This window comes from Argiope bruennichi, chromosome 2, assembly GCF_947563725.1.
Source record: "Argiope bruennichi chromosome 2, qqArgBrue1.1, whole genome shotgun sequence".
NCBI classification, from domain to species: domain Eukaryota; kingdom Metazoa; phylum Arthropoda; class Arachnida; order Araneae; family Araneidae; genus Argiope; species Argiope bruennichi.
This window is the reverse complement of record NC_079152.1, coordinates 82417282-82444854: the sequence shown is the minus strand read 5'-3', so window position 1 is coordinate 82444854 and position 27573 is coordinate 82417282. Positions and strand designations below refer to the sequence as shown.

General features: G+C 28.7%; 1 protein-coding gene across 1 annotated transcript in view; it reads right to left on the bottom strand.

The window, feature by feature from the left end:
- Positions 1 to 296: 296 nt before the first annotated feature.
- The window catches only part of LOC129989343 (uncharacterized), a 66699-nt gene continuing 39422 nt past the window's right edge, over positions 297 to 27573 (bottom strand). Inside the window, exons 3-12 of the mRNA XM_056097829.1 lie at positions 24066 to 24202; positions 18743 to 18864; positions 16600 to 16849; positions 14526 to 14675; positions 12511 to 12577; positions 9425 to 9471; positions 9153 to 9231; positions 7342 to 7462; positions 2853 to 3026; positions 297 to 671 (exon numbers count right to left, since the gene is read on the bottom strand). Coding sequence (XP_055953804.1) covers positions 534 to 671; positions 2853 to 3026; positions 7342 to 7462; positions 9153 to 9231; positions 9425 to 9471; positions 12511 to 12577; positions 14526 to 14675; positions 16600 to 16849; positions 18743 to 18864; positions 24066 to 24202 — 1285 coding nt within the window. The 3' untranslated portion in view covers positions 297 to 533. The remainder of the gene's footprint in view (positions 672 to 2852; positions 3027 to 7341; positions 7463 to 9152; positions 9232 to 9424; positions 9472 to 12510; positions 12578 to 14525; positions 14676 to 16599; positions 16850 to 18742; positions 18865 to 24065; positions 24203 to 27573) is intronic.

Genomic DNA, 27573 nt, shown 5'->3' with positions numbered 1-27573 from the left:
TCTGTACACTATGCTAATCAGCTTTGAACCAAAATTAAGAGCGAACCAACAATTCATGTTGTTGTAACAGATACTGGATTTTTTTTCTGATAAATTATTTAATTTGTGTTTTTGTTAATAAGTGTAAATATTTTTCAAATTGATTCTTTTATCTTTAGTTTTAAACGAGCTTCAAACTTATCAATTGATTCATAATAGAATTTCTTTCTGTTGTGATTAAATAAAATTGAAAATAATCAAATAAATGAAAACGATACAACTTTACAAATATGTGAGACTTTATTATCTATACATGATGAAAAAAACATCGCAGCAAAAAAAAAATATTTACATTCTTTATAATATTCAACTAAGAAATTAACAATTCTACACAAATTCTTACATTCACAAACATAGAGGAGTGAATAAATACAATTAGTCTTTGCTCTAAAATAAGGCATAACAATCAAGAAAATTAACACAAGCTTGCGTCCGAACAAAAGCATTGGCCGAAGTGCTCGAGTCTAGCTTGCCTTGATAACAGAAAGATGACATCACCGATAAAGATTCGATCTGTCTGGAAAGGTTCCATGGTAAACAAAAGAATTACTTGGGACAGACGGGAAACCAATTTCTTCCGAAGAGGGGCATTCTGAGTCGAGAGTGTCATATTGGAGGCCACCAGAATGATTCTGAAAAGGAAGAATCGCAGCGTTTAATTGATAAATTCTCTTCGCTGTGATTGGTCGAAATGCACTGACAAGAAAGATTAGGCATGAGAAAAAAATTATTATTTAATAAGAGGAATAAGTAATTACAAAACCAATAAATTAAGTTCCGTAATTTCGGGTAATGGTCTCCCTGGAACTTTCTCGCATACCAAATAATATATTTGTATATTATTAACCGTATATCATTAGCAAATAAAAGTTATGAAAGAGCTTATTAAAGTGCGATTTTGGAGATTAGCTACCAAAAAATGGTTAATATACAAAGACCATAATCAAATGTGTATTTTGGGCAACTTTTTCCGATGACCTGAAACCAAAATTTGACACAGTAATACAATTGTAGACACAAAATTACATATGTGGTGGTATGTAGATTATTATGATCCATGCAGGAAGCAACAGGACGAATGTTTTTAGGAACATTTCTTTTAATAATCACATTCACACACTAAACAAACACAAAGACAAGACATTCACGCGCGCGGCTTTACAGTTCAGCATCACATCTCATTCTAATTACAATCGCAATGCACTATGGGATGACATATGGGATGGCCTAATCAGGCATCGCCATCTAGTATCCAAAAGAGAAGATAAGAGTAAGGCAACTGCTACACATATTAAATTTCATGAATTTAAGTAGTTGCATTTTCGAGTTAATTCATTTACTTGCATCTAAAAGTACAGACAGACAGACAGTCAACTCTCGGGCAAATCTGATTTAAAATTTGATCAAAATCTATATTTTAAATGCTAAAGCTTGAAACCAAATTCCATTTACCTAAGTTGTTGTGTTTCAGAATTATCTTATTTGTCTGCAAAAGCACATACCGACAGACGTTTAATCTCTGGACGGATCCAAATCTGATACGAATCTACACTTTCTGTGTGCCACATTTCATCCTCCTAGATTTCTCCATTTTGTAATTATTTATTCGTAGAAGTCCAGAAGAATGAAATTTGGCAAAAGAATGTCTCTTTATCATGCTTGATGTTTTTAAAAGAACTTACAAATTTAACTTCAGATTTATTTAAATAGTTTGATAGTTGTCTTTTGGAAGGAATTGAATAAGATGTTTCTTGATACATCTAATTAATAATCATTTGAAAGGTGACCATAATATCTTTAATTTTGTAATCCAAATGCATATGCACCAGATTCATGTTTGCATACGCTAGCTTAAAATAATTTTTCCAATTTTTATTCGAAATTATTTTTTTTTCTTTCTCGTTTGGAAGCATGCAAGAAGAAAATATTGTAATCGTTAAAAAAAAATCGAATCGGATTTTGACGAATCCCTAGGATTTTATACCTCCCTGACTCCGTAAAACTTTTTTTTAATCATGTTTGCATGTCTGTGAATACGTTAACTCAAAAACGTTGTGAATTAGATAGACAAAATTCGATATTTTTTTCGTATGCCATATTTATAGATTTCTATCAAAATGTGAATGAAATACATTCAAAAGTTTTTCAATCCGACTGTCCGAAAATAAGTAAACCCCATAACAACAAAACTAAAAGAGCTAGCTTTATAACATTTTGTGCATAAATTTAACATCAAAGTGTAGATATCTATCAGATTTGGAAACAAGGAGTTAACCGTCTATCGGTATTTAATAACCATGTAAACACACAACGCTTGTAAACATGATACTGAAATGACTGAAATATATGAAATTAAATATATGATTTTGCGACTACAGTTATAGTTCTTTGACAATTTTTGATTCCCAATTGTTTGGAAACAATTTCAAAATATATTTTCGATGTCTTGTTCTTGTGTATTAAACGCATTTCAGCGATTCATTGCCAAAGACAGCGCGCTAATAGGCTTTTTCCTAACTATTCTTCACCAATTACATGAGATTAATAATACAGGGAAACATTTATTAGAGAATATGCAAGAAAATTTCGCAAATACAGCTTTTAATGGTTATATAAATATATGTATATTTCGTGTTAAAAATGAATAATATATTTTTGTTACCACTTAATATTATTTTCATTGCATGAAGTAAGAAGTATTGTGTGGAAATATCGATATTTTCATCACGTTGCTATGTTATTATTATTCACCAGACTGTTATGTTCAGTTATTATTATTCGTCAGACTTTTATGTTCAATGACTACTACTCACCAGACTGTTATGTCGCTGAAGCGTCTTGATGATGCGTCCATAGGGATTGCTGTCTTCCTCGTACAGTTGGTTCCTCTGGATTCTCCTTGGAGGTTGAATGGTCGATATGGCGTACAGCTGGCTGGCAGACGCACTGAGGTTTGGAGGGGCTAGTTGCATGGTGGACTCGGAAGGCTGAGGACGAAATAAAACCAGTTAGTTGAATAAGAAATGCCCCGATGGAATTTTCAAAACTCAAATGCAAATATTAAAAATTTCCAGTATTAAAATTTTTCTTCAGTTATTTGATACAACCATATAAAATCTCCCGACAATGTATTCATATATTTCTATAAAAAAAAAAAAAAAGGGGGGGGGGGCTTTTTGATTGCTTGATTTGGGTCGCGGTGGCCTGGTGATAAGGTCTCGGCTTTAAATCCGGACAGTTTCAGGTTTGAGACCCAATTCCACCAAAAAGCCGTAGTGTAAGCAGGTCTAGTGCACGTTAAATCTGTCAGGATCAAACGTCCTCTAGCTAGTATAGTGTGGAAGTTTGGAGATGCGGGTGCAAGCTCAAGTGTCGCCCTCATCACCCGGTCGCGGTCCAAAATTGCTATGTCCGCCCCAAAATAGCCCTTGTGTTGCTTTAAAATTGGACGTTAGTATAACTAAACCTTCTAGCGTTTTTCAGTTATCGCATTCAGGTGCGCCTAATAACCAGATCCACAAATAATTGAATATTATAATACTATATGCTAGAATGAATATACTCTTCTCTGTGATTATTCGATGCAAAATTTAATTTTGGAAAATTCTATTCTATTCAACTTATATTCGATATCTATATCATATATGCATACTCAATGTATATTAATTTTCTTTCAAAGTTCTATCTTATAGAAAATAGAATTTTGAAGCCAGCTTTATTCACTGTTATACATACAGGATTAATATTAATGGCTACATTATAAAAAAATGTTCACACATTAAATCTGTATTAATATTTTAAGTGATACAAGTATTTATGAAACATTAATAAATCAGTACTATCGATGGTTTTAAGAGTTTAGGCAACTTTATAAAAACTAGTTGCAAGCCTAAATTGTAAGGATTTAGGCTTGCAACTAGTTTAACAGATTTAAAATTAATTATAATTTTAAATCTGTTAATCATATTGCTAGGAAATTTAAAATTATAATTAATTTTTTAATCAATTTTTTTTAAAAATCAATACATAAAATTTTTAAGCTTTCTTAAATCAGTGGCGCTCCCGTCCAATTAGCTCACAAGATAAGGTGGTCTTAAAAAAAAAACCCATCTAGAAAAAAATAACTTGAATTATAGATACGCTCGATGTTTTCTCCCGAAGAAAAAAATCTTTTTCAAACTTTTTTTTTCCATTTGATTTTGAAACGCTGAAGGCAAAACTTCAGCTAACTTTCAAGATTACAACAGTTTCTTTCGATGTGGATAAAAAAAAAAAAAGGCAAAAAGACTTTTTTTTTCTTTTTATCTCTTTTTAAATTATAAAAATTGCTAAAAATATTTATAAAAAAAAAAAAAAAGACGAATTGCGTTTTTCTACTCGGAAATCAATTTTTGCTTTATTTGGCAGCAACAGCAATCAGATGCACAGCGACATCTATCGTCGAAATCTAGAACTTTCTGAAATGGTGATTTTCATGCTTGGATCTAAAGGTTAAAGTTAAGAAAGTAACACGAAAGATGGAGGCAAACATTATGGATTTCTCTAAACATATAATTGTAAAATGTTCGCTTTTTAGGTACGTTAAGAAGAATTTTGCAAAAGTAGAAGATAAGACATGCAAAAATGAGTAAGAAAATGAAAAAAAAAAAGAAAATTGGGTAATTTTTTTATATTAGTTTTCCCTTTTTTCTTTCAACAATTCAATTTCAATAATAATATAGACTTGGAATAATTAATTGTCAGATAATTCCCCATAGTTCTAAAAGAGACGCTTACGCGCTATATAAATTCGCATTTTTAGTTGGTAACATTAATTTTTATACATAAATTACTAAGATTTACTATTTATTTTTAATTTTTTTTTTGTTTAATACGTTTTTCTCATTTTAACCATCATACTATATAATATTAAAGATCTACTGTTTAATGAAAATCTATAATTATTTTAATATATTATTGTTTTTATAAAATCTGGCAACCCAATTTTTTTATATTTAAAAAAGGCAAATTAAAAAAAATGAAAATCTGTAATTGGAAATTGTAATAAAATTGTTTATTACAATTTCCCCTTTGTTATTCCATTCTTGAGTTTTTATTCTCATAGGATATATTGCAATATGTTTTGGATTATTTTATTGCAAAAGAGACATTAAAATGATTGACTTCATTGTAATAATTTTTCTTGATTTTAATATCTTTTAGAAGTATGAGGAAAGATAGGCAATTTTTTTAAAAATTTTATTTTAGGAAATCTTTTACTTTTAATTACCGAAAAAATTCAATATGAATACTGATCAAATCATTATTTTATTCAAATAAAAAAGAAAAAACTTTGCATTGCAAGCTCAGTGCAGATGATGCATTATCTGAAGCTGTGATTTAACATCGAATTTTTTACTTTTTCATACATGAAATATACAAAAGAAAGTATTGTTACTATAAAAAAATTCGATCTCGAGATTTTAACGAATCTCTAAGTTTCAAACTTTTTCAAATCCCCCCACCCCCTAAAAAATGGGTTATGTTTATCTGTGAACACGATACCTCAAACCCTTTTTGAGATAGACGAATGAAATTTGGTATGTGCATCGGATTTGTATATTTCTCTCAAATTGTGGACAAAATACATTACGAGGAAATTTCCCTACCCAGCTATTTGAATATAATTTAACACGACAGCTATAAGCAAAGCGAGCTGTATGTGTGAAATATGACACAGATTTTACATCTACATTGCAGATCCGCTTCAGATATGGAACCAAATCCTTCATGGAGTTAACAGTATGTCAAATTCTGCACGTGTGAATATGCATTAACTTAAAAACCCAATTACTAAAATGCATGAAATTTAGCATATGAATTTATGACAACAAGTATGAAATGCCAGACAAGCAGTATTTAAGTCAATATTATGATCCCTTTTTACTCATAAATATTCGCCTTTGGGTAATAGTTAAGACTAAATTAATTATTAGCAGTAACAAATCTATGAAGTGAATGAAATTAAAAATGTTCAAATAATCAGAAATATATATTTTTGCATTTCATATTATTCCTTTTTTAATTAGAAATGTTCAAAGAAATTTTAAAACTTGAATTGGTGAGTCAAATAAATAATTATTTGAGAAAAATAAACCTAAAGTTCAAATAAATTATTATTTTAATTCAATTAATAAAAAGGTAAATATTTAACTTATTTCAAATTGATAGTGCGTCGGATGTAATTACAACCGCGTTCAACAGTAAATAGTAGTAATTACTTGTGTACGTTTAATTAAACGTCTTTCATTTTTAAATTAAAGTCTTAGTGCATAAAATATCAATTCGTGATTTTTAAAACTTAATTCTATTCAAGAATTCAAGTTCGATGGGAATATTGGCTGTGTTTAATTTTAATGAAATATAATATGCATAACTTGAGGTTCAAGATAATTTAATATTTTTAAGCTTAAAATTGTGAAAAGCATTAATTCCCTGCTACCTTAACAGCCTTAAATGTTCATTAATTCCGTTCATAAAACATTTCTTACGAAATCAAGCCCAATAACACCACTAACTTGCCATTAAAAATGTAATTGCCTGCATAAATTATCTTTTAATTGCGCGTTGTTTTTCGCATAACTGGAACTTCGTTTTTTGATTCCGAACGTAAACCGAGCAGATGATAAAAAAAAACCTCTCTTTCTCAGCTTTGAGCAATAAAAGCACTCTATTAAACATTTGATGAAACACAAGGGAGATTTGAATTGTATTACAACATAGAAAGCTATTGTTGAAAATTATAAAAATACATTCTTATGAAAATGATCAAAATTCAAGGAAAAATTGCAAGAATTATTAATTTTTACCGTAAAAATGCAATTTTTAAAAAAATTGCATTTTTAAAAAATAAATAAATTTTTAAATTTATTATTACATTTAATGCAATTTTTTTAAAAAATGCATTGAATGTAATAATAAATTTTATGCATTAATATTTTCAAAGGTCATTTATAAATTATGTAAAAATTAATTAATAGTCTAATTATAATTAAAAAATACACCAAGTGAACATCTCCAACTTTGTTTTGTGCCAAATTTGATAACTCTAGGTTATATAGTCCAGGTTGAAATCCAGGTAGAAAACCAGTAGATATGCATAGATTCTGTTTTATTATTACTGGATTTATAATTTCGTGTAGAATTGCTTAATTGAGCGTAACCATCCAACGAATGATTTTTCCCATTTTATGAGCTTGAATTTCATTGATTTTAACAATTTTGAAAGCATTATAATGACTGAGTGCCCATCGCAATACTCACCACATATGTGCTACCTAGAGGACTAGTGGTTCCCCATCGTACATGGTCAGCCATTGTTTGGAGTCTGTAACCAGCATGTTTGGACGCTTCAGACTTTTGATGGGCGCGTTTCCAACGACGACTGGATAAAGAAATATTAAGCTTTTGATTAAAGTGACGAAAGAATTTAAAGTTATAGAATTATAAATATGAGAATGAACATTTGTTGAAGATACAATCAATTTATATTGATAATTTGATTTTAATTTCTAAAGCAAAATTGTCTAAACAAAATTTCTTATTCACAAAAATATTTTTTCTGAATGTATTTTACTATGATACATTAAGTTGAAACAATATTTTGACCATATTGCAGTCTGAAAATAAATCCTTCAAAAGTTCAGAGCAATTGAAATTACATACAGGTAAGCTAATAAGATCGTATTAAAATGATATGAGCAAATTAAGTTTTGATCTGTTTAAGGTATGCCATTATTTTGGAGAAAAAAATTTTTGAAAGGTGTTACAAAATACTTATATTTTGGAACATTTACATAAAATTGATTAAAAAAATACTCCCATGAAACAAAATATACCAGTTAAAAATCCATTTTCCTAGTTTCTGGAAATATGATTTATTTTGGAAAAGAAAATTTACGAAATTTATCAAATAATTTGTTCAAAATCTTTCAACTATCTTAAGAAACATATTATCTAATTCCTAAATTAAAAAATAATCTGTATTTCTATCCAATTATAAAATTTTGGGTTTTGAATAATCACATGAAATTTTTAATTTTTTTGGATTATAAAGGATTAAAACTAATCTTATTACCTGAACTAATAGCTATTTTAGAGTTTCAGAAAATATATATATATATATATATATATATATATATATACACATTAGAATTGATTTATGATGTTTTCTTTAAGATCTTACCAAAATTTAGAATTTTATATAAAATAGCATTTAAAAAGTGTAAGAAGTCGATTTTCGAATATTTTATATCGAATATTTTCGCCGAAAATCGGCTTTTCACCTTCAGTGTCAGAAGAGTAGGGCTACAATTTCAGAGGGACCAAAGTAAAATATGAAAACAGTTTAGTTTACGAATGGGATAAATTTAGAAACCATGCTTAGTAGTGTATGAGATATTAGATATCTTTACTATTTGTTTAAAATTCTGCATATCACACAATAACTTGAAGATGGAGTAGCTAATATTGTAGGTTATTTTGAACTAATAATGTTATATAACAATTCCTTACACGGAAATCTACTTAAAGCAATAATTATCTCGACACGATTCGTGTATAACGCTTTGCTCAAGCTCTCGAGTGAATTTTGATACCTTAACTTTAGTTTTATAGTTCAATTGAAAGTTAATTTTAAAGCTCAGTTTCAGTTAAATAAAAGTAATTTTGATTTTGATCCTTTGAGTCAGCGGATAATTTATTGTAGGCAGAGCGGAAATTTTGCCGAATTCGTATGTGTGTCATTTATTTCTCAGAAAGAAAGAAATAATTAGGGTGGTAAAATTCATTATCGAAAACATAAGTGCAATTCAAAATGAATGAATTATTGCCTTATCACAACGAATAGCTTTACACGGACAAATTTTTGATAGCAAAAAATCCTTAAAAGCTGTAATAGTTTCAAAGAGGAATTTTTCCTAAATTTATTTATATAGCACTTATTTTACTTAAGAACGTGTGAAAAAAGAAAATTGTATATTTTGAACAAAAAGTATAATATATTAGTTTCAGATATTAATAATAAATAAAAATAAAATAACTAACTTCTAAAAATAAAACACACTGATACTTACTTCCAAAGGTACAAACAACCAGCAGTAATAGCAATAACGATGATGGCAATAACAGATACTCCAACAGAAACACCAACAACTAAAATAAGAAAGAAGAGGAGATTCGTAAAAAATTCCTCTAAATCAGTTTTAGAATATATGAAAAAAAAATATGACGTTAAATAACAAAACAAATAATTAAACTAAACTTAAAAAAATATTTGAAAAATAATCTCATTTTTTAAAAATATTTTGATATTTTTAATGAATATCGTCAATGGCACTTAAATTACCTTCGTTATCGATTTGGCATCTTGACCCACCGTAATTTCCTCTGCATCTATATTAGAAAAACATCATTAATATAATATCACATGTTACTTTTTCAGTGAGATAAACTTAGATTTTTTTTTACCGTTTTTAGTATGCACTAACACATTTCAAGAGTCAGATATTAAACTAACCTTGTCTCCATTACGAAATTATTCTGAAGTACCAATTATTAATGTAACCTTAATTAATTCACTAAATTAAAAAATTCGAATAATGATTAATTCTTCACCAAAAACTAATTAAGTCAATTAATTAGTGAATGTTAACGAAGGCTGATGAATGAGTGAGGCTAACAAGACTGGGAATAAAATTATGATGTATTTAAATTCCTGTGTTAGCTGGATAATTATGAAGTGAAATTGTGTAACCGATTCAAGAGTATGCAGACGAATTTTTTAAATTTGCAACTTTCTGTAATTATCTCAGTTTACCATTTCGGGTAATTAATTAAGGCATATTTTTATACACATTCACTAAATTAAGGAAAGCTCGTTATAGTTCATAAAAATAATGGTTTATTTAAAAACTGAATAAATTGGATAGAATTATGCAAACAAATTCGGATTATTATTGGATATAAACCGAAATTTCATTTCAAAATATGCGTTTTGAGATGTAATTATTATAATAAAAAATTATTAAAAAAATCTGATGCTGCAGTTTTCTCACTTGCTGCAATGCGGTCCGAAATGGTTGCATTGTATTTGGTTCTCTATTGAAAAATTATGGTTAACTATTATATTAATAGAATACCCATTCTTTTAGTAGAAGAAGGAAAAATCTTGTAATTAATGCGCCCATCATTTTCCGTCTCAAACTATTATTTATCAGTAAGAAAAATTAAAAATTAAGAAAACAACTTAGAAATACTTTTTTTTTGTTAATTTTTTATTTATTACGAATTAATTATTTTCTTAATAAATTGAATAAAATAATTCATTTTCTTATAGACTCAGTTGCTATCTAGATCCACCAAGCCCTCTTAAATCCACATTAAAAGCTGAAAACATAGAGAAGAACATTATGCGTAAATACTCTTTCGTTCCCTTCTTATCATCATTAGTCTCAATGTTAATACATTTTTGTATTTCTATGAAGCAAAAGTGGCTTAAGTACCAGATGTATTTTACCTTATTTATATATCTTACCTGCCAAGATACAGATACTATAATATTTATAACTAATCGTCTTTGGCGACCATCTGGTCCACAGGGAATGTTGGTTATATTTAATTTTATTTATATCATGTAGGCATGAATTATTTATAAATATATAAGTATAATTTAATTATCCTACATCTGTTTATTGCGTACATGACACTTTCTAATGGAGATCAATCCCATGACGTTATATCACTCTTAAAATCGAACAAGTCTGATTCATCTGTCTTCTAAATGCCACATTACGCGATTACAATCACGTGATCAGTTAGTTGAACAGTGAAAACGGTTTGGACTTCAAGGTAAATTTAAGCTATCATCGGAAATTAAGCAAAAAAAATATTTTTTTTTAAATTGCAAAATTTTGAAAAAAATTCTCACGATTATTTTATTAATCGTGAGAATAATTTAAACAGATATTTTTCTTTTTCAAATTCATTTTTTTGCGATAATATTTTCGGAACTCGCCAAAATTTAGCCTAATTTTTAATAAATTAAAATTCTAATTAAAAATTCAATAAAATCCCTCCGAGGCTCATATTTTCACCCTCCAAGATATTATGTGCCAAATTTGTAGCTATAGTCAGGACACTCCGGTTTTACGGCATCAACACACACATTCATCTTTATTATTAATAAAAAAATTTCATAATTATTCTTATTACAAAAACAACTATTTTGAAATGCATGGAAAAATGTTTAAAATTATATTTAAATATAAACATAGTAGACTAAATAATCTGAAAGATAACGTACCGGAACATTTCCGGATTAACTAAAGTGCCGAATTAGTGAAACCTCACTTAAAAATGAGCTTCTAAGCTTGTTACAATTTTATTTGTACGTTACGCTATTTATCGTTAAGTGCATTTTTAGCAATTCAGTACGAAATGTACAAAATTATACAGAAAATAACATCATATTTTAATTATTCTAAAATATATATCAAAATCTTATTGCTTACGTTGCGTAATAATTGTTTGATGATTTAAATCCGGAAGTAGGCACACTTTCCTCTTTAACATTCTACATTAAACATTTTGAAAACACAAGAAAACGAATTATATATATATATATATATATATATATATAAACAAAAGTATTAACATCAAGTTAATAGGAAAATCGAAAAAAACCAGGCAGGGGTTCAAAGAAAGGGATTTTTTCTGTGAAGGAAATGCAGACATTAGTCTAATAATGATTCCTCGTGATGGGAAAATCCCTGAAATTAGGTCCAAGAGATATACCATTTTAACAGAAAGAAAAATGATTTCTTCTAATTTGTTGTTTTGTATTTTCCTTTCTGTTAAAATGGTATATCTCTTGGGCCTAATTTCAGGGATTTTCGCATCACGAGGAATCATTATTAGACTAATGTCTGCATTTCCTTCACAGAAAAAATCCCTTTATTTGAATCCCTGCCTGAAGGTGACCCTTGAAAAAGTCTTCAGGCCGGATTCTTTTATATATATATATATATATATATATATTTTGGTTTAATTTTTATTTGGTTTTTTTCGATTTTCCTATTAACTTGATTTTAATACTTTTGTTTCAATTCATCTGTGTTTTAGAAGTAGCTGCAGTTGCGCTCTCTAAATACTATGAAGTTTTTTTCCTTTTCCTTTTTTGGTTTTAGTTTGAATAGGTAATAATTTTTAGTTGCAATTTCCAAACTGTTTTGTTTCGTTTTCATTTTAGTTTCGTTTTCAAACTATTTCTTACTTTAGATTGGTTATATATATATATATATATATATATATATATATATATATATATATATATATATATATATATATATATATATATATATATATATATATATATATAATATTTTAAATAATTAACACATTATATTAATTATAAAAACATCAATATATTTATACCTGCATTCTTGCCGACCTTGAACAACAACGCACTGTCCTTTCCCGTTGCAATAATCAGGAGAACATGCTGAAAATATTTAAGAACTCTTTAAGACAGGATAAATTAAAACTTTTTTTCTTACAAACCTATTCGGCAAAATGGATTTTTTTTTTAAATATTCCATATAAGAATTTAGTTCATTTCTGACTTCGGAAATATTTTGCTAGTTTATTTCTAACCTCCAATGTCTCGTTTAATAAATTATTACATATTATTAGGAATTTAAGGCTACATTTCCGCTTTATTTGTGACATGGAAAAATCATAGCAGACCTCATTTCGAGAATTGATTGAGTTAGAAAATTTGATTTATTAACACGTTCCATGTTGGGGTTTTTTTTTTTTTTTTTTTTTTTTTTCAGAAATTCCAAATGTAATTTAGGTAATTTTTCGAACCAAGCCTTAGTAAAATTATGTAACGCACTTTTTTAAAAAAAATTTTCGGCAGTTTTGGTTATGGCTAAATTTTTATTTTTTAAACTAACATGAAAAAGAGATTAACAGTTCTTGATTGAAGCGCCTAAAGAAGCAAATACAGTTTAACATTCTGGATGCTGATTGCTTATAAACCTAATCAGGATCGCAAATTAAGTCAAAACAGATTTATTATAGGCTTATAGGATATTATAGGATTATTTACAGGTATCAAATTGATAGGAGTTGAATGATGAGATAATCACCAATACCTAGTAAATCAAGCCAATAATGCGAATTTCATATGGATAACATCAATCTATAATAACTAACGTACCTGTTATAACATTAAGCTCGAGTTAATCTCTATAATCGTGATTCTAGTCGGTTAGTTAATGGACGATGACAATTAGATCAGGAAATCGGCACTTATAACAAATGAAGACTAAAAATGGTAAGTGATAAAATAACCTTTTTTCGTGTGAACAATACTTTACAAATTGATAATCATGAAAAATGGATACTTGATATTTATCCCCTCGGTTTACTCAGAGATTTTCAGATTAAGCCAAATTTCATTTTATATAAAATGTCAAGATTTCGTCAAGATAGTTGCATTATGGTTTCATTAGTTGGCTATTAATCTCGAGCAGCTTCAGATAATGATGTTTTCAATTTCTTGGCGATTTATCGTGAGGGTCATAAATATGAACAAGTACACCGAAAAGTGCCTTGTAATCAATTCTCTAACCGTTTTAAAACTGCATGTTAAGAAAGAGGTCCTTAATCTAATGTCCCTATAGGCTGATGGAATATTTTTTTACAACTTTCTCAACATATTCGCCTTTGGCTCTTACAACACTTACTACTTTTAACTTATCAATTTGCGCCAGGTAATTAATGGGTGCTGTCAGTATCCAGTTATAATTAGATCTAATGATTAACGCTCTTGTGGATAAACTCGAATACAATACAGTGTGGTTAATTTATAATCAGTTTAGAAAGCAAAAGTTTAGTTGGAGCATTATGCTTTATGTTCTGGTTAATATAATGTTTAACTGCCAGAGGAATATGAAAATGTAACTATACTTCGTAATTTCAATAAAACTGCCATTTTTTTAATTGGATTATAATTTCCATTATATAGAATAAGTAAAATTCATTTGAAATACAATCATCATTTGATAAAGAATTATCGTATGATAATATTCTATAATTGGCGGGCCTGATACAGAAACTTGAATTACTGAATTACTTTTTGCAATTAATCAGTGAATAATGTTTCATAATTGGCGGATAATGAAAAAATGTTGCAAGACTACATAATCAGACATATCTTTTTTAAACACGGTTAACCAATGTTCTTGGTGGATAAAACTAGCAATATATTGGAATTTAAGTATTAAAAAATATGCTTTTTAGTATTTTTGCTTTATTATTACATAATATACTAGCCACCCTAGAAAGTGAAGTAAAAGTAGATTTCCATATGACTTCTTTCAAAACATAGAGGGGAAAAACGAGAATTGATATAATTTTGTAAAGTCGTTAAAATTGCATACCTGAGCATATTCGTCCTTCATTTTTCGGGTCGCCTTCAAATTTGTCCGTGTATCCAGGCTTACATTTGCACTGAAACGTGCCGAACAGATTGTCGCAAATCGCATGCTCTGAGCAGTCATTCAACCCCTTATCGCCACATTCGTTGAGGTCTGTAAGAGTAAAATATAAATTTTTACAGAGAGATAACATGAAACAAAAGCAGAGAGAACCATGTTTTATTTATTATGTGGAAAACTAAAGAATATTGAGACCTTGTAATATAAGAACACAATCAGGCTGAGATTGCGGGAGTTCAATCAAAAGGCTTCAGTTTCGAATGATAATGGAATTTATTTTTAAGGAAAACTCTCTTTTATTTGGATCTGTTACAATTTAAATATCCTATCTTGTGTAAAACCTCTTAATGTTCGTATGGCGATGAAACTGGAATATGCAGTGCTGTGAGAGGTTCCATTCTTATCTCGTAATCGTGGTTCAAACGTAAAAAGTCCGTTGAAAAATAATTCTTATCTTCTTAATCTTTTATTTACTGACAAAGCTTTAAAATGCCATTTAAATCCGACTGATATCTTCACAATATGCCTATATTTTTAACAGCATTTGAAAGAATACGAAGAACGTATTTCCAATAGAAAGTAGTAGATGTGAACTAAGAATAATATTAAAATTCTTTTATTATTAATTATATTATTTTAATTCATTAAAAAAGTTTTTTTCTTCTTCTTGGGTTTATTCTGTACCAACACTTAACTAATGGTTCAAAAATAAATTTGAAAAATAGATGGTAAAATAATTTAGTAAATAAAGGGTTAAAACATAGGATTAAATTAACATGAAGTTAGAAATTAATAGTACAGAGTGCCTTTTTGTCATTAAGTAATCCAACAATATTAATTACTGTTTTGTAATTAAATAACCCAGCAATATAATACGAGTATATATTAAAATAAGCGAAACATTTAATTTATGTTCTGCAATCTATTCCTATCTTACATATTCTTAAATTTCTAACAGAAATTTAAAAATATATATAATTTTACTGTGTAGGCAGTAAACAAATAGTATACAGTATAATAACAGTATAACAAATCTAATTTTTTTTCAGTGAATTATCTCACAAATGCTTTACAATGTAAGCAGATGGGACGAATGTTTTACTAAAAAATGTTCATTCTAAATATTTATCATAAAAACCAGATTGAAGTGCCATCCCTAAGAGAAAGAACTTCTGCAACAAAATGATAAGTGATCCATTATTTAATTTTTATTTTCACTTCAGATCAAGAATAATTTTCCATTGAAAAGTTTATGGTTAAAAATTCTATGCCTTTGTTTTAAAGATGGCTTTTTCGCTTTTTATGAGTCTGATTCGCGCTCTCTCTCTCTATTCTCTATATTTATCAAAGTTATCTTTTTCGAAAATTCTTTAAAGTCTTTTCATGAAAATTTAACGCCTAAAATTTAAAATAACAACATGAAAATACAAATTATAGTAACATTATACAATAAATTTCCAGATGCATTAGTAAATAAAATTCCTGCTTTAAAAAGGAAAAATTATCATTATTGTATCTTTTATTGTTAAAAATGATTTATGCAAGAAACGGAATAGTTCCTTTTAAGAAAAGTATAATAAATATTTAAAAAAATTAATAAATGATTTTATTGCATGTTTCATAGGTTGACAACTAAACAAATAAATTCATTAGCAATTTCAGTTCAAATTATTATTAGAGTGAGTATTAATAATTTGAGTTACTTATTATTATTAATAAGTTATTATTATTTTTTATTAAAAAATTAAATTTAAAAAATAAGCTTGAAATGCTTTATACTTAAATTTTTTTATTTATCATAGATTCATTATTTTCTTAATTAATTAATTAATTAAAATCCTTCACTCATTTTTCATTTTTATCCAAATGATGTTAACATTTAGACCACATTAATTCCTATAAAATACACATTAAAAGCGAAAATGCATTAAAAACACATTACTCTGACGATATCAAATGGCGTCACAAGTCCAAACAGGATCTCGTTTCGATCATCTCAAATTGGCAAGTAAATTACCTTCCACTTCTACAAGAGCGCTGAGAGGTCCATTAACATAGAGCTGACTGGTGCCCAGTCTGTTCTCTCTGTTGCTGATAGCAGTGGCCACTGCGTGTTCCACGTGATGCCGCAGTGAGCCTCTCACCTCGGATTCGGACAGATGAACAGTACTGTTGATGACCATCCGATTGGCTATGAAGTAGATCCGGTTGACAACTGCCCCTCGGTAAGCATCTGACAGAGGACCATACCCAAACAGGGTAGAAACCTACAAGTGTGTATTTTAATAAGAAAGCCATTATGTGAACAAATTCTACAGTTTTATAGACATATTTTTCATTTTCCAATAATACATTTAAAGCTGAAAAGTTATAATAAATTATAGAATACATAGCTTTTTCATTAATATTTTATATATTTTTGGCATTTTGGTGTGCGTGTGTGTTGGCATTTCAGGACAATCGCTTCATCTAGAGCTAGGTGTACATATATTTTGGAGGGTAAAAATGTCCCACTTTGAGCAATTTTTTAAAAATATTAATTAGAATTTTAATTAATTAAAAATTAATCGATATCTTGGCATTTTCCGTAATAATTCCCAAAAATATTATTGCAAAAAGCCTATTTTTACACCATTTTAAAACTTCAAAAAATTGTCTTTTTTAATGATGACAATTTAAAACTCGCCTACATTTTTTTCGGAATTTTAGCGATTTTTTTTATTTAAATAATTTTCCGTAATTAGATTTTATTGTTGCAATGAAATTCAAATTGTTTTCATTCTTTCGACACGTGATTTTCTTCCTTTGATGAAAGCTAAGGGAAAAGATATCTGTTTTTATATGCAAGTAATTTGCATAAGGTGTAAATAAGTGAAGTAAAACGAAACTTTTATTGTGATTGACTAATATTTAAAGATCAATCACATTAAACGGTCAATGTTAAATATTAGTTATTTTAACAAAAAACTAATATTTAACAGTTACATTTTTTTTCTCGATTATAATGTATATATATTTTTCTACATTTATAATTAGTCCTTTGCAGTAAAAGTTGAGTGAATTTGAAATTTTTATTTGCCTCATCTCAAACCTTATGATTTCCATTTGGTGCGTCATTTAGAACGGAAACGTGAACTTGGTAAAAATGTAGATAATTTAAATGAGTTAAAGAAATTTTAAATATTGCACATCAGATGAACTTTAAATATTGCACATCAATAGAAAAATGATTCATTCTGCAATCGATAAGATAATGTTCGGAAATAATCGTCCTCAAAAGAAACATATTGCACATATTTTGTAATGTAAATTATGAAATAAAAAGTGCAAAGTTATACAAAACATACATAGTTATACAAAACTCTGAATTGTTAAGTGAACAGGTGAATAACAAATGTATAAAAACTCAATTAAATGCTAAAATTGAAATGTAACTGCTCAAAATTTATTTCCGTCTAAAAATTTCCATGAAATATTTGCCAAAAATGCTTTTTCATGTTATGTTTTTATGTTTATATGTTTATTTTAATACCCAAATTCTATTTACAGCATTACTTTTGTCTCCTGTGATGAAATGTATTTTTTTTATAGTTATAAATCCATTCCCAGCGATTTAAATAGAATACTAAATGGCGTTGCATTTTGTCTTATCATTTTTTTGTAATTGAACTCTAAATATATATATATATATATATATATATATATATATATATAATTATACATCTTCATATTCAAAGATTAAATTTTTACAACAGCTTCAATTATGCCATCAAAATATGTTTTTAGTTCCCAAATAAAATAACTTGAAATGATCCAAAATTCTTCCCTGTTCATACTTTATCATTCAAAGAAATTTCTTCAAATTCCAGAAAAAGAAATTACTACATTTTAATCCAGGAATCTCGAAATGTATAAAAAATAAATTGTAATAAAAAAATTAATGATAATATTAAGTTAAAAGCCGGTATTGAATGCAATTTTTCAACATCTACAATACATTTTGACTATTACATTCAAAAATATATACCATTAATCTAATAAACTATTACTCTACAAGAATCAAATTTCTCTCCCATGCTAAGCAACAAATACGTTTCAAAAATAACTTTATCATAAAAAGTATTTCCAGCTAAAATGAGGAAAAAAGAGAAGCATCTCACCGCATGACTAGCTTCAAAATTGAGTTTTTGGTACTCTGGTGAACCGGGAACAAAATGCGAAGGATCTATATTTTGGTCCGCTAACTTTGCAACTTTAAGAGTTAGCAGCATGGAAACTACAGCTAGAAGAAATAAAAAAATACAGAATATTATAAAGGGAAAAAACTATTGCAACTATTTCTTGAATAAATATTCTTCCTAGAAAGAAAAGCATAAAATTCTTCGAATTCAGGACATACGTTTAATGGCAAGAAGCTGAAAAATGATGGAAATGAATTTTCTCAATATTTTTTCGTCTTACTAGAATTTCCACTATCTGGAGCAATTATTCACGCATATATTAATATCATTTTTACCCGTTTATCAATAAATTTTGGTCTTAATAATTAATTTATAAAACTTTTGTTGATGCATTTTTGATTACTTGAAGTAAAGGCGTTTAAATAAAATTATTTTTATTAAATAGTGAATGCTTCTTAATTAATCGATCACTTCAAATTTATTTCAAAGTGTGACTTTTTAACTATTTTTTATTTTCAAATTTATTTAGATTTAGGAAATTTTTGAAACATTGCAAAAGATTACAATGCAGGATCAATCTAGATGTTCATAATGAATTAATAAAAAAAGAATTCCCTATTTAAACTGTCGGTACCTTAGAACTATATTTTGAAATTTCAGCTGCTTCCCAAATTAAAATTATATTAAAATTATAGATTCCTTAAAGTAGTTATAGTGGTTATAACTCATACATTCGCATTTTTAATCCCTTAATCTAAGTGGCCATGAGTCCAAGGACATCGAATTACCGCTTGCCAAACTTACCGTTGAAATTAAACTATTGAAAGACGTATAATTCGATACAAAAATCATATATAATAGTCCAAAAAGTATTTTGCGAATTCTGAATTGAATCAATAAGACAGTACATTTCTGAAAAGGAAAATGTAATCTTAAATTTTTAAAAAATTAGCAAAATAGTTAAGGGTAATAATACTTTATAAATAATTATATCGATTAATGTAAATGTAATTAATCGTTAATTAATGCAATTGGTTCATTATTAAGGATGCAGAGTATGTCAGATATATGTGTCCATTCTTATACAATACACAGAATGCCTGCAATGTTATAACGAGATATGAATTATTTTAATAGTTAGTATATTTTCCCAAAGCATTACATATAATACCGAAGAATTATGTAATAAGACAAATACTCTTTAAGCAAAATATGCTTAACAAGCTTTTATTAAAATGACGAGATTTTTTTTTCTTCATCAGCGACGGCTCATTAGAGCTGCAGAATTGCAGGATCTCTTGAAATTATGTTTTAAAGTTGCATTTTCTTTTTTTTTTTTTTATCTAATTTATTTGCTATCCCACTCTGACAATTCCATACCCTTTGTTTACTTTTTTTAATCGATGAGTTCGATGGTCATCAAAAAAGATGAAAACATTCGTGAAGAGAAATCAGAAAATTAATCATCAAGCAGGGGAAACGCAAGTTGGGACTAGCTCCCCGGCAGCCCATAAAAAATCTGCAGCTCAGACAATTAATTGACTTGGAGATTAAAAACAAACCATATTTCATTTAAATTTGCTGTATTTCGACCACAGTTTGTTTGTAATAATGCGAGAGAAAATGGTCATTTTTTTTCATTCTTTTCCGAAATTCGTCTTTGTTTTCTCAATAAGTCTCTCTCTCTCTCTCTCTCTCTCTCTCTCTCTCTCTCTCTCTCTCTCTCTCTCTCTCTCTCTCTCTCTCTCTCTCTCTCTCTCTCTCTCTCTCTCTCTCTCTCTCTCTCTCTCTGAGTTGCACAAGTTCCATGGCTCCAAGAATTTAACTTCAACTTTATTAAATTGCTGCGCACACAATTCCTTTTAGTACCAGTTTCACTTCCATAAACAAGAATTCGCAATTTTGAAAGGTTGCGAATTTAATCTTTAAAACTGTTTTACTTTTTGTTTATGAAGTATAGAGAGAGTCAATTTATTATGTCAAAAAACTCGAAATACAGAATTTTAACGAATCTCCACGTTTTAGACCTACTGAAATTAGAATAACACATTTTTGGCAATATGTCTGTTCATCTATCTATCTGTGAATACAATAACTTAAAAACATTTTGACCTAAATGGATGAAATCTGGTATATGAGCTTTAGACGATTACCAAACCATCAAATCAACACTTCTTTCAAATTTAAGAAGTCTATCTGCCGTGCTCTTCGAGTAGAAAGGAATTCGATAACTGTAAAACGTAAAAAGATAGAAAGATAGAATTTGGTACAGCATCTTATATGTAGTGTTACAAAAAATTTTCTACAACAATAAATACCGCCGATAAATCGTAATAACGTAACGCATTTAATCCCTATAGTTCAGCAGCTTTCTTGCTGTCTAATCCTCCAGTTTCTCTACGTGTCGGTGACTCCGACTCTCCTCACACACGACTTCTGACGATACACACGACTTCCCTGAATTGTTGAGAGGGATTACGGCTCATTGGGGACGCAGGCCCCACCATCCGTAAATCTAAAAATGGTTAACTTTGGAGTGATATGAAACTGACCTTAGTAATTACAGTGCATCATAAATGGTTTATTTTAGTTTGGAAGTATTGTTTTCTTGTGTGTGGAAAAAAAGGGTTATGTATTATTTGTCTGCAATTTAAATTGCAAGGGCACAGCGAGGTCTGCGTTTGTTGAAGGTGTCGTTTATATCATATGTCGGTAGGTTACTTAGGGTGGGGTTGTCTATATTTATGATGTTTCCATAGAAGTTTTGGGCTTGTTTGAGGATGAATTGTTTGATTGGAGGGATGTTCAGAGCTTTGATGATTTTCGCATTTCATACAGCTTCCCTGCAGCTTCAGAGTGCCCGTCTTTTATAGTTCCGGGAGGCGGGGCTAGAATCTTCTGACCAATCAGGGCGTCTCTGGATGTATCTCCGTTCCTACTGGATGGATCGTGAAACTTCTCGAACTTTCCAGTATGATCCATTTTGTCGCCAAAGTCGCCAAATTCGTTGCCAAGTCGCCAAATGGCCGCCAAGCTCTCAGGTCATTGACGCACAGGACAGATCTTACAAAGGGTTTTAACGGTTTTTCCCAGGATGACACAATCGTACCGGGTAGCAAAATTACAGATTTGTAACAGTAAATACATATCAAAATTTGAATCAAATCTGTTAAAGGATTGACTGTCTGTCGGTCTATACTTTCACATGGATGTGAACACAATAACTTGAATCAATGAAATTTAGTATGTAGTCTTTCAATTTCAACAATTCAAATTTTTGTTTCAATCCGTTGACAAAAATACAGTCCAAAATACATATTCGCACGATAGACTCAATAGAAACTCTAGATTTATACCAAATATTTATCTTTCGTAACTATTATTAGCCAGTGCCATTTAAGATATTCACGGCTTTACCGAAGGTCTACAATTTTATGCGGGGCAGTGAGATAAGCCTTTTATTGGAGAATATGCGAGAAAGTTTCAGGGAGATCATCATGCAGGTTTGCATTGAAAATTCGTTGATGAAATTCTTACTTGCATAGTGCGGACTGGCTAAAAATAATATCTAAGAAGTAAACTCATCTTCAATTCTACAAGTGTTAAGTTTAAAATAAATTAATTTCTGGCTTTTAATCATGGCAGCATTTTCCTCAAAATAACCGTACAGATCAATTTCGTTTATCTTATATTATACTATATAAGTACGCAGTTCTCTTTTATGTCGCGAATTAATTTAGTTTCCTAAATTTAGTTTAATTTATAAATATCGCATTTGTGAACTTCCTTGTATTATAATGCAAACAATTTTGATTATCTGTAAAAGTTCGCGTCCATTGTATTTCTTTAAAAAAATTATTTTATTCCTCTTTATTTTGTATTCGACTTTTTTCAAATCCCACGTACTGCTATTGTTACCAACATCTTTTTTACCCACTATGCATAGTCTGGGAGATGAATAAGATATAACTGGATAAGTCTTTTATTGATTTCTGTGTTACTCAGTTTATGTTAAAACTTATAGTTTGACTAAAACTTAAAGGGAAAATGAAAACAATGCTAACCGATAAATGAAAAATGACTAATTAAATTTAAATAACATATGTGTTAATAAAGAATGATTTTATTAATACAAGCATATTATGCATAAAGATAAAAAAAAGGCCCAGAAATATCAACTAATACATTATGCAAAATCTTTCACTCGTATTGTAGAAGGAGAATGGAAAACTTATAACAATTGTTATTCTATAAAATCGGAGAATTATAATCGTCAAGAATTCTTAAATAGTTTAAACCCATCAGAGTTATCAACACATAGATACAGTTCGAAGAAAAGTACTATTGTCGTATTGATCAGATATTTAAATGTGCTAAATGGAATTGAAGCGATAGTACAAAACTGCCGTCACCTGATTACATGAATACATTCTTAATGTTCGTTTAATCTATTCTATAAAAATTGTAATTCTTATTGTCATGCTACGAATTAACCAGCCCTAAAAAAATCCTAACACGCCTTTCCAAATGACCAAAAGACAATTGCCGCTGAATGTTTTTTTTGTAATTAATTAACACGTCTGTTAACTATCAATAAGTTTCAGAGACAAACTCTTAAAGAAACTGGTTATATTTTACAATTGTTGCATTTACCCATCGATAGTTATATGTAAACTTTGCGAATCACTAAATTAGAAATTATTTTTGTATCATTTACAGAAAATAATAAACAAAAAAGTTTAAATTAATTGTGTTCTTAGATTAAATATTGTATGAAAATAGATATTGGTATAAATAGTAAATACATTCGCATACATAAGTTGTTTGTAATGTCCTGTGTGTATGCGTTGGGTATTTTATTCCAACAACCTACAAGACTTTTTTAAGGCATGCGGCAGAATATGTCAGTATTGCACGAGTTTATTGATCGTATGAAATGTTAAAAATATGAAGGATTCATAAAAATGTTGTTTATATCTGAAGACATACCAGCTCTCAAAAATCGTATTTTCCATACAATATGGTACAAAAAAAGTGACTACGTAATTAAAAAAATAAAAACGAGTCATTGTTTTCTTGTTTCTCTAAAAAGCCATATCTATTACAGAAAAAAAAAATCTTATTCATTAATCTATCATCAGTATGTAATATATACTTCACATATATTAATATACACAATTATTCTATTAAAAGATGCCATTTTAAACAAAAACATCCCAGTTCATTTTTATTTTGGCTTGTCAGTTTTAATTATATAACGATGATATATATTGATTATAATAATACAATATATTTATCTTACGTAAACATTGACTCCGCTCCAACGTTCGACCATATCCAGGTCGACATAAACAGGAACTGACACCCCTTTCCGTTCGACACTGTTCCTTCAGCTGCACGTCACAAGTTGAATCATCACCGACCACGCAGGTGTCGATCCTTTGTTGTCAAAAGAAAGAAGAAAAATTTTAATTTATATCAATTATAAAAATCCGTTTCATCAAGTAACAATGCAAAAGAAAAGTATGTCAAAAATAATTTGATAAAATAAAAATAACATTGCATTTATACAGACCTCTTTTAAAGAAAAGTGACAACCAACACAGGAATCTCGAACAAGATTTGTATTTTGTATTAAAAAAGGTTTATTTTAAAATAAAGAAATTGCCATTGACATTTATTTATTTCATTTCAAAAGAGTTTTTAAAGTAAAATACACAAAGTATGCCAGTAAAACAAATTCTTCCCGCTTCTCACATTTATAACAATTCTTTCTGTCAAAATCTCTATTCAGATTTAAAACTAGACAGAAAATTTCCTTTTGACTAACAATAAGCAAAAGGGGAAAATTCAGTTTTTGAAATAAATTGTAATAAATTCTACATTTTCCAAAGCATTCAGAGCGAGTTTCGGACTAATTTCGAATTTTTTAAATCAGATGGCTTCCACATTTTGCATCTTCATTTTTAAGATTTTTTCCAAGTAACTAATATTATAATTTTTCATGAATTTAAGAAACAAAAGCATGAAAAATCTTGTAATCATAACTTTAAATTAGTAATATTAAAATCTCATTTCAAAATTTTATGAATTTTTTTTGTGAAGATACTTTAATTTTGAACAACGATCGAATGATGAGCATAAAACCTTAGCCTATACACCATTATTTAACCTATTATGCTATTACTGTCAAAACGTTTTATTCAATATGAATCAGGAATATATGCGCGAAATATCTTCAATGGAGACCGGTTTCGAACTTTTAATTCTTTGGTCATAAAGCCGTAATCTTATTACCAAGTTGCCAAGGAATGAGGAACTAAAAAAAAGTCGAAAGAGAAAATTTATGAAAATAGCTTATGACAGTTGGGCAGTATATACTTACGGACACGTTTCTAAATACGGCTTGTGTAGCGGAAAGATACCAAGTCCTTTTTAAAGGGGTTACGCGCTTTGGCAAGGCATATAAATGTGTTCCTTATTATCACAAGATATTGTATGGTATCTCTAAGATGGTGTTCGATATCCTGAAAGCTGGCCAGTGTACATCTATACCAAACCGGAAAGGGGCCACATGAGCTCTAGAAACGGAGATGTGGTGTGGTGTTAAGTGTTAAGTCAAGTCCTCAAAATATCGTACCAGTTATTGGACATTTTGCTAATAGGGGTAAGGCATAGCAACTCAAAGCATATAGCGAACTGCAGACGCCAACAGATTTAAATCGGATGCTGTTAAAGACAGTAAAGATATTAGTAAGAATCAACTCTGATCTTAAGAAATTTTACTTTATTAATCCTGTGATATTCAAATTTCCATTTAGTAAATTCAGCCCTACAGAAAGAACTACTTCTCACTGTGTTTTTATGTCAAGGTAAGAAGGCATTGCAATAAATCAAATCAAATAGGACTTCTCGCATTTTTAATTCTGTGATAATCAAGATTTGAGTTAAAACCAATCAAATTATCTAATCTAAGAGCGAATTAACTATATGCGTTCCTCTATTACTATTGAGTTACAATCACAAAAAATAACGAAGCATCCTCCGTATATACTGATAAACTATAATTACAGTATACATGCTTACTTCTCGGTTACAAAAAAAAATTAGTTAGATATAGAAACTAATGAAGAAACGTTTCCCATGATTTATTAACATTTATAACATATTTAGTGCAATTTTTCACAATTATTTTTCTTTAACATTTACAATTTCTCAGCCACAATAAAGCGAATCGTCATCCTCCTTACCTTACTCTTAAAACATTTCTGTTGTGTGGTCATTTAAAATCCACTTGCGTATTCTAAGAATATAGATGTTTTATTCGATTTAAAGTACCGTATAACAAACAAATCGATAGAGACATGCCCCATTCTAGTGTCATTTTAAAAATGATTAGATGTGACATCGAAAAAAGCCCCTTATATATTAAATTATGAAATGAAAGAAGTACTGTCTTAAAATTAAATTCTATAAAGTCATATTATAACAATTCAGTTTCATGTTATAAAGGAAATGTAACTCCAAAGAAACATTTCTGTGTTAAAATCTGCATTTAATTTTAATCATTTTAATCAAGCATATAAAAGGTTCCATCTGTAAGTTGTTATGCCTATTTCCCTGCATAAAATCAGCTTGCAGCGATTTCTCCCTGTTTTCGAAAATGTAAACTTGTGAAAGTATTTTTTTTTTAGACTTGACTTCTTTATAAATCTCTATAGTATAATTTGTGTAGGAAATAATGTTCGAATTGTTCAAGAACATTTCTTTTCTCAAAATTATACATGTACCTCAATACATAAGCTTTAGTTATGCCTATTCAGCATTTGAAAATATCGTAAAAAGAAAGTGAAATTTTAAAAAACAAAATATCACTGCAAAGATATGGCATTGAGGAAAAGAAAAAAAAACCAACTCATTATTTTTGTACGTCATATGGGCGTTGAATTATCATTTGTCAATATTTTTAAGTAAAATTAAATCATCTAATCATGTGAAACAAAAATTATACATCCTTCTCAAGTTTTTTATGGATTCTTTGTTGAATCGGTAGGACATCATATTTTCGAAATGGAAGTGCCATATCATTCAATGACCGAAAAAAACAGATAAAATTGAGGTAAGCATATTATAGGAATGAAAAATATCTTTATCGTTTCAAAGTGAATAAAAACACCAGAGTGGATAAAAAATGATTTAATTAATTTAAACTGGACAGCAATACTTTTCAAATGATTTGCTCTTTCGACGCTTATAATTTTTTATCGTATCTATTCGCTATTACTCGAGATTAAAATACTTTTATGCTAATATTTAAGTATAAAAACTACGTTTGTATAAAATATTACAATATGTAAAGTTATTTAATCGTCTGAAAATCTTTTTAATTTAAGTTAGAGCATTATTTGAACCAGACGATTTTTAAAACCTGCCTATGGCTGTTTTTCTCTAAAAATCGTCTGCATCTATTATATCATTCATTAAATTTTGAAAGATTAATAATGGAGAAAAAATTGCATGGGAACGAATTTGATATCATTTGAAGATAAAATTTTGAATTTTAAGAAAATATGAATATATTTATTTTGCTTTTTTTTTGCTCTAAAGTTACTACTAAAAACGGTACATTTTGAATTCTAATTCATTGGATATTTAATTAATTTTTGCATTTTGAGAAGTTGACAGTATTCTTGCTCTTTTCTTAAATAATAAATGTACAAAGTTGGTTAAATTAGATACAGTTCTTTAGGAGAAGACATATAATATATATATACACATATATAAATATAGCCACAGTAACTTTTATTATT